The sequence below is a fragment of the Hemitrygon akajei genome, chromosome 32 (genome assembly GCF_048418815.1).
Source record: "Hemitrygon akajei chromosome 32, sHemAka1.3, whole genome shotgun sequence".
In the NCBI taxonomy this organism is placed as follows: Eukaryota; Metazoa; Chordata; class Chondrichthyes; order Myliobatiformes; family Dasyatidae; genus Hemitrygon; species Hemitrygon akajei.
Genome location: NC_133155.1, coordinates 20,842,281 through 20,857,211, shown reverse-complemented (window position 1 = coordinate 20,857,211; position 14,931 = coordinate 20,842,281). Strand labels below are relative to the sequence as shown.

The 14,931-nt window shown below is 40.7% G+C and overlaps 1 protein-coding gene across 1 annotated transcript in view; it reads left to right on the top strand.

Moving 5' to 3' along the window:
* The window catches only part of csmd2 (CUB and Sushi multiple domains 2), an 896,539-nt gene that overhangs the window by 786,402 nt on the left and 95,206 nt on the right, over positions 1-14,931 (top strand). Inside the window, exons 50-52 of the mRNA XM_073034487.1 lie at positions 475-648; positions 740-928; positions 6,594-6,767. Coding sequence (XP_072890588.1) covers positions 475-648; positions 740-928; positions 6,594-6,767 — 537 coding nt within the window. The remainder of the gene's footprint in view (positions 1-474; positions 649-739; positions 929-6,593; positions 6,768-14,931) is intronic.

Genomic DNA, 14,931 nt, shown 5'->3' with positions numbered 1-14,931 from the left:
CACTCCTTCAAGTTAGGAACTACAAAGAATTTGAAGGCATCAACAATCATCTTGAATGTTACAATGAAAGTGAAGATTTGGTGGATGAGAACATTGAAAGCAATGGTTGAAGACAGTTCACTATCTGTAATAGGTGATGTGCTGATTTCAGTCATTTACAGCCAATCCAAAAAATGCAGTATTCTCCATCAAGAGCTATTAGGAACTAATATACACCTTTATAGTACTGTAGTAGTACTAATGGTGTTCTAATTTATTCTGTATTTCACTTAGATGCATAATTTGTTACTCAGTTAAACGTTAGTTTGTCCTTTTTATACCATTTTAACTACTTACATGAAACTTTGGATAATTGAGGTCCAAAATGTACTGGTCCCAATTTGTCCCGATTAAACTGGAATGCACTACATTGGAGTTCTTTTTTAGAATGTTCAGATGTTATTGAATAACTGTTATACTGTTTACCTTTTCCAGCTCTTTCATGTGGTCACCCTGGTAATCCAGTGAATGGAGTCACTCATGGAACTCAGTTTAACCTGAATGATGTGGTTAGATTTACCTGTAACCCAGGGTACTTACTGCATGGATCTGTTAGCTCCCAGTGCCAATCTAATGGGCAGTGGAGCAATTCCTTTCCCGCATGTAAAGGTACAATCTCTTAACTATAAAGCAGTTGCAAAGATTTTAGCATGTAGAAAGATGCTCCATAGAATTTGAATAAATTTTTATTTTCTTGTAGTTGTTAACTGTTCAGATCCTGCACATGTAGAAAATGGAATTCGCCGAGTACAATTGAACATCGCCCAGAGATTTAGTTATGGCAGTACGGTCTCATATGAGTGCAATGCTGGATACTACCTGCTGGGATCAGATGTGCTGACATGTCAAGGTGATGGCTCCTGGGACAAGTCACTCCCAAAATGCCTCTGTAAGTGAACGTGCCACCTTTGAATGAATGTATTATTCTGCAAAAGAGAATAATTTAATCCTATTGTGTCGTTTGTTTCAGTAGAAATTAATAATAAATTCAGATATTGATGTCATTTCATTGAGCATTAAAGAAATAAAATTATAAATTCAATTGTTAACTGACCTAGTCAGACATACAGTGTGCTCAGAATATAAGAATTTCCATTTAGAAAGGAGTTGAAGAATTTCTTTCACCAGAGGGTTGTGAATCAGTGGAAGTTATCGGCACAGATGGCTGTGGAGGTCAAGTCATTGGGTATATTTAAAGCGGAAGCTGATAGGTACTTAATTAGTATGGGGGGTTAAAGGCCAAAAGCAGAAAAAAAGGCGCTGAGGGAAATAAATTAGCTGTGATCATTTGGTGAAGAAGAGTTGATGGGCCAAATAGCCCAATTTTACTTCTGTGTCCTATGGTCTGATGAAATGCTGTGGAGAGCAAGTTAAAATGTTAATCTGATCACTCAGTGGAATTTATTGGATGCATTTCTACTTAATGACCTGAAGAATCTCTATAATTCACAAGAGGAAAGTCAAAAATGAAATGATTTTTTTTTCAGTCGACAAAACGTGAAAATACAAGAGATGCCGGGGATCAATCAGTTTCAGCTATTGTATAGTGAGGATTTAAAATACGAAGCAAGGCACGTCCTTTTTAATGATAGAGCTCAGATCCAGTCCACTTTTGGTGACAGGAGAGGAGTACTTTCAAGCAGTGATTGTACTATTAGTGACAAGTGACTGACAACTGAGCTAAAAGGGTTTAATTGTTGCTCTAATGCTGTTATTATGGTCAACCCTGAAAGAACAGCAGTCATTCATTTCCCAAAGGGAAGGCTGATACTGCTGATTCTAGCCTCCCCATTTTTTCATTTAGCCATGTCAGTGCAGTCACTGTCAGTCATATAGTGTAATGACGGAGAGCACTGGCAATTTGGTCATCGGAATTGGCATTGGCGTATTATTGTTCTGTAGTAAAAAGATTGTTTTGCATACCGTTTACAGACCAGATCACTATACAGTGCATTAAGCTAGAATAAAGTAAAACAGTAACACTGCAGAATCTAAGTGTAAAAGAATGGAGTCAACAAGGAAGTACAAGATGATAATGATTGAGAAACCAAGAGTCCATTTATCATACTCGAGTTCCATTCAAGAGTCTGATAACAGTGGGTTAGAAGCTGTCCTTGAGCCTAGTGTTTTATGCATCTTCTACTTGATGAAAGAGGGTAGAAGAGAGAATGTGTGAGGTGGGTAGAGTTTTTGATTATGCTATCGGCTTTACTGATGCAGCGAGAAATATAGACAGATTCTAAAGAGGGGAGTCTGGTTCCTGTGATGTACTGATCTGTGTTCACAACTCTCTGCAGTTTTTTGTGATCACACCGTGATGGATATTCACTTCCTGGGCCAGGGGGCCTCTTCTTTTTTGCCAAGCTCAGCTTTCTAAACACAGCAGCGGACGTTTGTGGAGATCAAAGAGTTGGTTTTGAATAAGATGGACTTCCAAGTAATATTCGATGCTTAGCTGCTGGTCATAAACAGGAGCAGTCTTCAGTTTTTAATGTTGCTTGAAGTTGAAAGGACCACTTTGCAAACAGAGGTGCTCTCTACCGAAAGTAGAATCTTTGATCACAGCAGCTAGACTGAATTCTCAAGAGGTGTACTTTAAGACAATGGAGATGCTAATTTGTCTTGTTTCAAAACAGATAATGCTGGCTAAGTTATTTAGTTCAAAGAAGCCAGTAGGCCAGGTGGATGATATCATTTAGCACAGCAAATGGCTGATGTGGTAATAACTTGAAAGGATTGCGTACTCATGGAGTCAGCTTTGCAGCATTAATTGTGAGAGTCAGGAAACTGTGTCTCCAAGAAGCTTTTAGACCGTGTGTGTTGAAAGGGTATATAAGGAAATAACATATAAATGTGTAGTTATCCAAGTGGGAAAGAAACAAGATAAATGTAAAGATCAGTCTAGGCTTTTTTGGAACAGTTAAGGAACATCAAGAAGAATGACAAATCAGAAGAAGAAGAATCTTCTGGCTTCAATTTCTGTGATAGATGATTCATTCATCTGCATCTTTAGTATGTCTTTTTAGCATATAGGAATTGTAATTGTGTTTTGAAAATCCTTTGTGTTTTAGAAATGGTTTGTAATTTGGATGTCTTTTATAAGATTGAAATCCTCTGCGAGTTTTTAATGCTGTTTGGATTTAAACGTGTATCACTGAAAATAAATGGACTGTGTTTGAATAGCTTTATTAGCTGGAAGCATCTTCTCCATGATAGGGAAGGGGGACCCACCACTCTAATAGTGGGTATAGACAGTTAAACTTGCCATGGGGAATAAACAAGGAAGTGAACTAGTCTTTGAAGATTTGATTGTTACAGTATTACCTCCATTTAGTGAGTTTACCCATGGCTATTTATATCGGATAGGGCTTAAGATCTCCATTTGAGTTTAAAACTTTGCATTCAGCAAACCCAATACCATCACAACATGTAGAGCAGTTGCTTTATCAAGCTGTTATGCATCCTGACAGAATGCTTACTATGGGGAATCAATAAAACTTATTACAATCGCAAATCCCAGCCCACTCTGATTGCTGTTCTGAGCATACCTTGATCATTGTATGACTGAAATAAAACCTTATACTGTTGTTACTGAGTACAAGTTGCTATGGAAACTGCCAATGGAGCATTGCTCTTGGAATTTTCTGACATTTATGGCTGCTAGCAAACGTTTGTAGTTGGAATGTTACCTTACACACATGAAGCAACTTCTGTAAATTATTTGAAATAAGTTTTTATCTGACACTGTTAGGTAATGTACTTTGCCAGTGTGTGTCATATTGTAAACATTTACTGGACAGTCTTTGATGGCAATGAGGTACACACAGTCGTTGAGTGAAACTCACCCTCCAGGACAAGGGAATATCTTAGTTCATTATCCATTGCACTGGCCTTGTTGTCTTCTGTCCTACAACTGAATGAAATGGCAGCAATTATCTCCAAATCCATGGGTTATAAGGGAAGATCTGCATTGTGGCTTACCTTTAAAAATTTAATGACAGATGGTTAAAAGTGATAATTTTCTTGGAGACTCTCTTCGGCTGTTCACGAAATTGTCCAATGGTGTCATCATGTAATGGACACCAAAGAGATTATGCATCCTATGAACCAGACGTGTTTAACAAAAAATGGTAGTAGAGCAGCTGTGTCACAGCCTCAGACACATGTCCCATTTTGATCTCTGGTATTGTCTATTGATGTTTTCCTTGTGACCCCAAGGATTATTTTCATATACTCCATTCCCTCCCCCCATATTTATGTGGCTTGTTAAGTTAACTGACCATTAATAAATGTCATTTGTTTGAAGGTGAATGGTAGAGTCTCCAGGATGATGGGAATGCGTAGCTTAGTAGAAACTGCTGCTTAACTGTAGCCATAATCTTTGTAGATACTATATCACTCTATAACACTAACAAACAAAAACAATTATCTTTTGGAGCCACTCAGTGGTCATAACAGATTATTTAAATAACACATAAATTTAAATAATTGTGACCATATCCATAACAGCCACCATTCATTTCTTTGTAAATATCTTTGAGTATTTACCCCAGTACACTGTATATGCTAAGTTCAAGGTCAAAGATTCAAAGTACATTTATTATGAAAGTAGAAATGTAGTATTCAACCCTGAAATTCATCTTCCCCACAGACAATGATGAAACAAAGAAGAACCATGGAACTAGCCCTTTCAAAGAAAATCATAAAATATCAACCACCCCCCCCCCCCCACTGCACATCACACACAAAAAATATCACACAACAAAATAAATAGCAAAAACACAGAATATAAAACACAAAATCAAAAGGCATATTTCAGGTCATCACTTTTGTAAATACATGAAAAATATTGGATATTTGAATTGGATCAGACATTATCTACAGAGAAAGACATGAATTTGACCTTATGGTTCATTGACCATTCTTCAGGATAGGAAAGCTTCATGGATGTACTGGACTTTTACTAAGTACAGCTACAGGGGAGAAAGTTCAAGAAGGAAGCTCTGTGACTTTCTACTGTTTATTTCCCTCCATAGACACTGCCTGACTTGCTGAACTCCTCCAGCATTTGGTAGTGTTGTTCTTTGTGCTTGAGGGAGGGAAGGGTAATTCATTTCAAAAACCTGACATTGCAAGGTAAAAGAGGATGGATACTAAGATCGGTAAAGAAACAAATCATATCAAGTTAAATTATCATTCAACCACACATGGATACAGGCAAATGAAACAGAGTGGTTCTGGGGCCAAGGTGCAAAACATTGACAGCACACTCAAAATAGTGAGCAAGAAAAGAAACATAATCAGACAAAAGAATAACACATATAGCCCAAACCCCTGAGCGACATGTCCTACAGATTGATGATACAATTCCCAGAAATCCAGCCTGTCATTCCACTGATCAAGCACTGGAGGGCAGCACCGACGGGAGAGGCTAGCATCTAACTGGGCACAGACGCCATACAGCACAGCCTCCGGCATCTCCTCACTTGGACTGCAGCAGCAGACAAGCCCGCGGCTGGAGGCTTAGTCCTCGCTGCAACCGAGGCTATGCAGCTCCCACACCACCTGTCCATCCACTAAACAAGAGAAACAGGGATGTGGTATCTTGCATTATCAATGTCCAACAGGGTTTTGGAGTCACAAGGGAAACATCCAAGACAACTACCTGAAGCATTTTGTTTTACAGTAACTTATGCCTCTCTCTATTTCATTACCAGCACAATATATGGCCTGGGGGCAGAATGCGTTGGTCTAATTTGTAAATATGAGGCCCTGCAGTCTCTGCTTCCTTAGCTTTCCTTACCTGTAGTGGCAACTTGGTCCCTTAAGCTAGTAAGTCCGACAGAACATCAGGTTTTCCTGCTGAAGTGCATGCCACCTTTAGTAGACCCAACACATCAAGTTATACCATGACTCAAAATTAGCAAAACTCCTTTCAAAATACTTTATACACCTTTGACTTAACGAACACTATGAAAATGTTAAATTTAAACACAAATCTAATATTTTAAGAATATAATAATTAACAAACAGTAAAAAATACTTAAAGTGATAGAAGTCATTACAGTGTGGTTACATTAAGAATTAGATACAACAGTTAATGAAAAATCCACAAAAAAAAACACCTCAGGAGAGGTTCATTCCACGAGAGTGAATTATGTTGTTTAATCTGTGCCATGTTCAAGTTCAGCTGGGAAACAGGAGCAAAATCAGAGTGTGGTCGGAAAGGCAGCAAAATGTTTGCAACATCCGTCTTCACGCGCCTGGTCCTCAGAAGTGAATGAGAATCCCAGAGTGATACAGCATGGGACTTTGCCCTTTGGCTCAGCACGTCATTGCTAACCAACGTGCCTTCCTAAGCTCATCCCATCTGCCGGCATCAGGCCTATACCCTTCTGAGCCTTTCCCATCCAGATTGTCAGTTACCAGAATTGTCAACTCTCTTTTGTCTAATTGTGATCCATTTTAAATGCTGATCTCACCTGTTCATTGTGCTGTTTATGGATTTAATTTAAAAGATGTATTTTTTTTACCACTTTTTTTTTCTGTCCTAGTGGTGCTCTGTGGTCATCCTGGTTTCCCCCCAGGAGCAGAACTGCATGGTGACCAGTTTACAGTTGGCTCCACGGTGCGATACCAGTGCAGCCAAAGAAGGCATCTGATTGGAAACAGCACTCGTGTTTGCCATCCGGACGGGCATTGGAGTGGATCATTGCCACACTGCTCAGGTAAGCCCTCCCTCTCAGCACATGGGGTTCTGAAAGAGCTCACTGTCTGTCAACCATAAATTTGACACAATGTTCATAAACTCCTCTATTGATGCATGAGCTATCTGGCATAAAATAGGTTTTGCATTCATATCTTGTGTAGGTAGTCATTGATGTAAGCTCTATTGCACCCTAAAGGACAAACAGCTATCATGTTGATGCAGCCCAACTACAACCTTAGTGATTGCTTGCTCAGTCAGTTGTGACCAAGGCCTGAGGCCTCTGTGGCAAGTTAATGGCAGGTGCATTCTCATGTAGCTGGCTGGTAGTATAGTGGCATCCACACCAGACTTTGAAGTGAGTGGTCCCGGGTTCAAATCTGGCTCCTTGCATGCTTTCTATCCGTGCTGGGTTGAGCGTCGAGCTAGCAGATCAGCCTCATCAAAAACGGACAAGTGCTAAAGGAACGGTGAGGTTGCCACCTGGGCACGGAGAGGAACAATATTCTCACAAAATAGCTGTCTGGCGTTGTCTACTCCTGTTGGCGGTTGGGAGAGTACTGACGGTGCTCGTTTTTGACTGTGGGTTGTGTGTGGAAGATGTCATTGCTGTGGGTGTGATTGGTTGACTTAGCATGATGTCCGGGGAGGTTGGTGGGTATGATTAAATGCAGGAGTGCTGGCGATGGGACTGGTGTACCCAGGGTGGCCACCAACATAACGATCTGAGATGCCATGTATCAGATGGAGTGAGGGACTCCTGGTAATGCTGCAAAGCAGGCGAATCACAAGATACTTTATTGTCACCGAACAATTGACACTAGAGCGTACAATCATCAAGGTGATATTTGTTTCTGCGCTTCGCGCTCCCTGAAGTACAAATCAAAGTAAGTATAATAAAAATTTAAATTATAAATCATAATTAGAAAATAGCAAAGGGAAAGTAAGGTAGTGCAGGTCAGGTCCAGATATTTGGAAGTTTGGAAGAGACCTAGAGTCAGGGCTTTATGCTTTGGCTCTGGGAGAGTAGTAGGTCAAAGAGTAGAGGTCAGACTAAGAGTAGTTCACCAGTTCTCCAGGTCTGGGGTTCATCGCAGGGCTAAGAACCCTGACTGGTCAAACAGAACTGTTATGGAAATAGTAATGAAGAATCCTGCTATAGATAAGTGTGCGATCAAAGACAGACAGAGATGGAGGACGTTCATTGCTGTCCTAAGTGGTAGCGTTGTAATGAGCAGTAAGTAAGTAAGGATGAGTGAGAGAGTATGAGATAGGGGAAGAGGGAGAGAACGTAAAGAGCTGGTTTATATTTTTTAAAAATCACTACTTGGAACTTAATCAGCTGTAGGTCTGGTTGCAACGGTCCCAAGGTAGAAGAACACTAAAATTGGAAAGGCTGGTGCAGGTTACAGAGAAGCCTTCCTTAGCTGCTCTGGTTAAGTGAAAAAAGAGTGTGTCTCCATATCAGGAAGTAATGATAAATGAGTAGTATTAATATTCCCAGAGATAATATCTGATGTATGGAGATTCTGCATTCTAGAAATAGGAATCAATGCTGTGCCATATTGATATAATATAGTTCATTCCTATTTATCTGACTGATGCTTAAATTATTAAGAGGGCACCAACATGACAAACTATTTACTTAAATATGGTAAGAACTGGAAGGGATGTTTTTCAGTGATTGTAAGAGAAACAAGTTGAAGGATAATGGGCTCACATGAGGACTACCAGCCTCAGGATAATGACCTTTCCCTTTGTTTTAACAAGGAGATGGGTAATCGTCCAAGAAACCTCGAGAGTAATGGAGAGATGTGATATTATTATACCTGTATAAGTACCATATTGATAGCAGAGGAATTGTGCCTACAGAAGAAAATCAGACCTTAGTGACCTAGTCCCTCTATGATCCATAGCTTCCACATGCCTGCTCTTAACTGCTCTGCAAGTGGGGTGGGGGGTCTCTCTAGCCTGAAGCATCTTAGATTGTGGGGAGATGCTGGGCTCTGACAGCTTGTTAAGAAATCTCTGTGCCAAAATACACTTGAGAGATGGCAAAGCCCTCATAAAGCTGCTTGCAGGCTGTACAGTTAAGAGGAATTTGAAATGATGTATTAAACATCCCTGCCTTTGGCTCCTAATCATTAGCTCAAAAAAAACAGAAATCAATGAGTTCTCAATTCCCCCACCAGGTCAGACTCTGCACAGTATCAATGATGTGATTACCTGGTGCAAATATTGTAGAATCTTAGCAAGGCAGTTGAACACTTTGGGAAGTCAAACAGCCAAGAGATCTGAATAGGTTTTAATATCCTGAATCTGTCCTGGACTTGTTGGGAATTCTGGTTTAATGGCTAAACCCAAGCAATTCCATTTGGCATTAGTGAGCGAGAGATCCGACCCATGGTGAATAAATGTCAGGGACTGGAATAAATCAGAAATTCTGCTCCAGTGTGAATCTATGAATCTCTCAGTCTAACACCAGCAGTGCACAATTGTCCAGACAGCAGAACAAATAAAGACACTATAGCACTAAACATACCCAGAGTAAATCATGGAAATATATCTATTAAAAACACAATGCATCAGAAAAATAAAAAATACTTTAAATGAAGGAAATAAAATCTGAATATTTTGGCTGTCTTTCCTAATTTATAAACAATCTGCTCTTTATTAACTGAATTGCTTCAGGTATTGCTATAATATCTGTCATAGTTTAAACGACAAATGTGAATTAAATTATTTAGTCAGCAAGTGCAGAAGAAGAAAATTATCAGCATGTATGGCGTGCCTGCGCTTATTTTCTTGCTTATAACAATTATTCCTAACTACCCTGGAGAGAATACAATCAAAACAAACAAAATACATGAATTTTCCATGAGCTCTGATCACAAATATTAAAATGTATTATCCTGATTTTGTTTTGTAAGTGTTTCACTAAGAACAACACACACTCTTCCAACAAAAAACATATTGTTACTAGTTATTTTTTGTTCTGTCCATGTATTTCAGATTGGGGAAGGGGGAGCTTGACAGAAGGGCCTCCATTTTTAAAATGGAGATGTTCTAATTGCAAGTTTATAATCAGAGAATGGATGGAATATCACATGGTGGAAGCCAATATTAGAATACTGTCTCTGACTGAAACACAGCAAAAAATATTTGGAGATCTTTAAGTCATTTACATATTCATTACATCAAACTCTTTTATTAAAGATCCTGACAAAATGCAGAAATTCATCCTTTCCTCTCTGTGCATACACCATGACATTGTGAATGTATGTACAGTATATCATTCGGCAGAGATTGAATTTCTACCCCAATGGATAAGAATTTTGACTCTTCAATCTTGGTTCAAATCTAACTCAGTTTCCATTCTATTATGAAGACTTCACAATAGATTTGGACCATTAAAAACCTGCACCCAAAATATGGTTAGTTGGTTGGCATTCAGCTGTTTCAAAGGACTATGGGTGATGATGATCATCATCACAAATGTGGGTGGAGGGTATGGAGATCCTGAGATGCCCAGCCATCAAGATCCTCCTCTCAGCCTCACCAGCATGCAGTCCAAAGGAAAGATTATAAAGCAATACGTTTGGCACCAGCTTGGTTGCAGGAACTGTCAGGAGGGTGTTCAATGACTTCCAGCCACCTTAGGGGCTCCAATCCGGATTTGCTGTCTGGGTTTACCTCCATAGCCTGCGCCTCTCCCGAGGCTGCCCACAGTCACTGGGGATCAGCTTCATGAACTCTCGGGTGTGACCACACACTGATGGGCTTGCGTGCTGTGTGTGAAGGAGCCAGACCTCTAATCTGTCCTCTGTAGTTCGGCCTGAGTCCGAAAGGAGTTCCGTTTCTGTGTGTCACCAGTAATGAGGCACGACATGAGGCTTGCCGTTGGAGAGGCTATGTGCTGACAAGAAGAGACTTACACATACAGCTCTCCTTTTTCTGAGGCTGCTAGCCAGCTGTGGAAGCTGAAAGTGAGAGCGACAAGCACTACCCACTGCACTACCACACCAGATGCGTCATAGCAATGATTTTGACACCAAAATATATGGTGCAAAATAATGCCTTTGATTAATCTCGAATTCCTCCTGCATATTTCCTTGTAAGAAATAAACAGGAATGACAATTCCTGGGTCAAGGGACAAAGTTATGTTACTGGTAGTGTGAAGGGAGTTTTAACTTGTCTCTTGGGAATTCAAACTGAGTGCTTAATGTTCCTAATATCATTGGAATAGTAATTTTAGTCGAGAACAAATTCTATTCTCAAACAGGTCTGTACCAGAATTACTTTGGAGCAATTATTAATTAGTGTAGATTTTAAACAGTATAAAGAATAGAGACAGAATATATACACAAAATTAATAACTTATGGGAAAAGTGTTTTGAAGGAATTTTGGTTCCCTGCACGGTTTATTTAATGATATTTGTTTTTAACAGCTGGGCATAATGACTTCAGAAGTGCAATCTTTAACATTCTGATACCAAAAAATAAAGAGATTTTTAGCATTTTTCATGAACTCAAGAACCATCAGAAAAGTACAGTGTAGGCTTGCGGTTCCAACTCTTTGCAAACCTGCCTACCCGTTACTAGAATTTCAGAGGAAGCTGCTGAGCCAATAGAGTGACAGAACTAATGGAGCAGCGTATGAAAACCCCAAGTATTCTACAAGTACATGAAGAGCAAGAGGATAAGATACGAAAGGATAGGACCTATCAAGTATGACAGTGGGAATGTGTGTATGGAACTGGAGGAAATAGCAAAGGTACTTAATGAATACTTCAGTATTCACTATGGAAAAGGATCTTATTGATTGTAGTGATGACTTGCAGCAGACTGAAAAGCCTGAGCATGTAGATAGTAAGAAAGAGGATGTGCTGGAGCTTTTGGAAAACATCAAGTTGGATAGGTCGCCGGGACCGGACGAAATGTACCTCAGGCTACTGTGGGAGGCGAGGGAGGAGATTGCTGAGCCTCTGGCAATGATCTTTGCATCATCAATGGGGACGGGAGAGGTTCCGGAGGATTAGAGGATTGCGGATGTTGTTCTTTTATTCAAGAAAGGGAGTAGGGATAGCCCAAGAAATTGTAGACCAGTGAGTCTTACCTCAGTGGTTGGTAAGTTGATGGAGAAGATCCTGAGAGGCAGGATTTATGAACATTTGGAGAGGTATAATATGATTAGGAGCAATCAGCATGACTTTGTAAAGGGCAGGTCACGCCTTACAAGCCTGATTGAATTTTTTGAAGATGTGACTAAACATATTGATGAAGGAAGAGCAGTAGATGTAGTGTATATGGATTTCAGCAAGGCATTTGATAAGGTACCCCATCAAAGGCTTATTGAGAAAGTAAGGAGGCATGGGATCCAAGGGGACTTTGCTTTGTGGATCCAGAATTGGCTTGCCCACAGAAGGCAAAGAGTGGTTGTAGACGGGTCATATTCTGCATGGAGGTTGGTCACCAGTGGAGTGCCTCAGGGACCCGTAATCTTCATGATTTTTATAAATGACCTGGATGAGGAGTGGGAGGATGGGTTTGGGTTTGGATTTGGGTATTTGATCCTCCACAATATTCCGCATGGGAATTTAAACTGGAGGAGGCAGTTTTATTTTTACAAGGTTGAGTTGCGAGCTCAAAATCAACCCGGCACGGATGGAGAGCGTGCTCGGGAGTGGTCTGTCACTGGATCGAACTCAGAAACCTCCGTTCTCAAGCCCAGAGCTGATCTCACTGTGACACCAGCTGACCATAAGTAAGTAAGTAAGTTTGCTGATGACAAAAAGGTTGGAGATGCTGTCGATAGTGTGAAGGACCGTCAGAGGTTACAGCGGGACATTGACAGGATGCAAAACTGGGCTGAGAAGTGGCAGATGGAGTTCAACCAACGTAAGTGTGAAGTGGTTCATTTTAGTAGGTCAAATATGATGGCAGAATATAGTATTAATGGTAAGACTCTTGGCAGTGTGGAGGATCAGAGGGATCTTGGGGTCTGAGTCCATAGGACGCTCAAAGCAGCTGCGCAGGTTGACTCTGTGGTTAAGAAAGCTGACAGCATATTGGCCTTCATCAACTGTGGAATTGAATTTAGGAGCCGAGAGGTAATGTTGCAGCTATATAGGTCCCTGGTCAGACCCCACTTGGAGTATTGTGCTCAGTTCTGGTCGCCTCATTACAGGAAGGATGTGGAAGCCATAGAAAGGGTGCAGAGGAGATTTACAAGGATGTTGCCTGGATTGGGGAGCATGCCTTATGAGAATAGGTTGAGTGAACTTGGCCTTTTCTCCTTGGAGTGGAGGAGGATAAGAGGTGACCTCATTGAGGTGTACAAGATGATGAGGGGCATTGATCGTGTGGATAGTCGGAGGCTTTTTCCCAGGGTTGAAATGGTTGCCACAAGAGGACACAGGTTTAAGGTGCTGGGGAGTAGGTACAGAGGAGGTGTCAGGAGTAAGTTTTTTACTCAGAGTTGTGAGTGCGTGGAATGAGCTGCCAGCAACGGTGGTGGAGGCGGATATGATACGATCTTTTAAGAAGCTTTTAGATAGGTACATGGAGCTTAGTAAAATAGAAGGCTATATGTAAGCCAAGTAATTTCTAAGGTTCTAATGTTTGGCACAACTTAGTGGGCCGAAGGGTCTGTAATGTGTTGTAGGTTTTCTATGTTTCTATGTATGTGAATCAACCAAGTACAGCATCCACACCAAGGTGAAGGTGTACCAGAGCTGTGTTCTTGTCCACACCATTGTACGGGTCAGAATGCTGTTGCTGGTGCTGGCAGAGAATGACCTTCCCAAACTGTCATCATTCCACGCCATGAGCCTTGGAAGACCAGTCCTGCCAAAGTATTCTGGCACAAAACATTGACCGTACTTTTTTCCAAAGTTGCTGCCTGGCCTGCTGAGGTCCTCCAGCATTTTCTGTGTGTTGTTCGGATTTCCAGTATCTGCAGATTTTCTCTTGTTTGTGCAAAGATCCTCCGCATATTCTGGCCAAGAAAGATCTCCAACCATGCCCTACTCCTTCAGTGTCACCATGAGGACATGACCACAACCATCATGAGGAAACTTTGGAGATGGAGTGGGCACTTGATGAGACCAACTCCATCTTCAAGACCGCATTTCACTGGACTCCTGAAGGGCAGAGGAAATGCGGGAGACCAAAGATACATCGTAGAGGCAGAAATGAGGACACTGAACCACACCTGGGGCACAGAAGAGAAGACAGCCAAGGACAGACAGAGATGGAGGACCTTCATTGCTGCCCTAAATGCCAGAAGCACAACAGGCAGTAGCTAACTAATGGAGCAGATATACCTATCCTGGATTAATCAAAATATTCAATTTCTCCAAAGATGTAGTGATTGATCAAGATTTTATTGGAGAACCTAATTTACCCTGTTCACTCATTCTCGATTCCTGGGTTCCCTCAATGAAATGTTTATTCTCCACTCTTTTAGCCACATGCCATTCAAAAGGAAAAATAAAATTTATGTAAGGAAATATTTGCCAAGGATTCATCACCATCCATTTAGCGGTGATTAGGGATGGGCAATAAATACAGGACTTGTCACTGGCACCCATATCCTGAAAATTAATTAAGATGATGGCCTGCCAGCAAGTTGTTACCCAGCTGGTATTGATGGATATTTCTGCAGCATAATTAGTGGAACTGCTGGGAAAAAAAATCTTGAATATAATATGTAGGTGAATTATGTCTCAAAACTTGTACACTATTTTTTTTTACGCTGAGTTAAACTTAATCTACTTGCATGAGGCAGAACTACCATTCTCTGATTGGTTCAGTTTGAAGTCAATTTCAGCCACAAGTTACTGATTGCACCCAAAGTGCTAATGCAAGCCACAATTTCTAAATTTACTGATGATACCAAACTTTGGCAGGGTTGTGAATTGAGAAGATATTAAAGCATTGTAAAAGGAGTGGTGAAGTCCTTCGTAGAGGTCTGTCCAGCAAGATCATATGATCCACGGGGACTTGATGGTTTGGAGTCAGAAGTGGGGTTGCACATTAGTGATATTGGAGTTGGGAGCAACATCCTCCGTAAAGAGTTGATATGGGGGTTGCAGGCAAAGGGCCAGAAGAGTCAATTCTGTGTTTTATCTCAAAATAAAATAAATAAGAAGACAGAGGTAGTGGCAGCAGGTACTATTCTAGC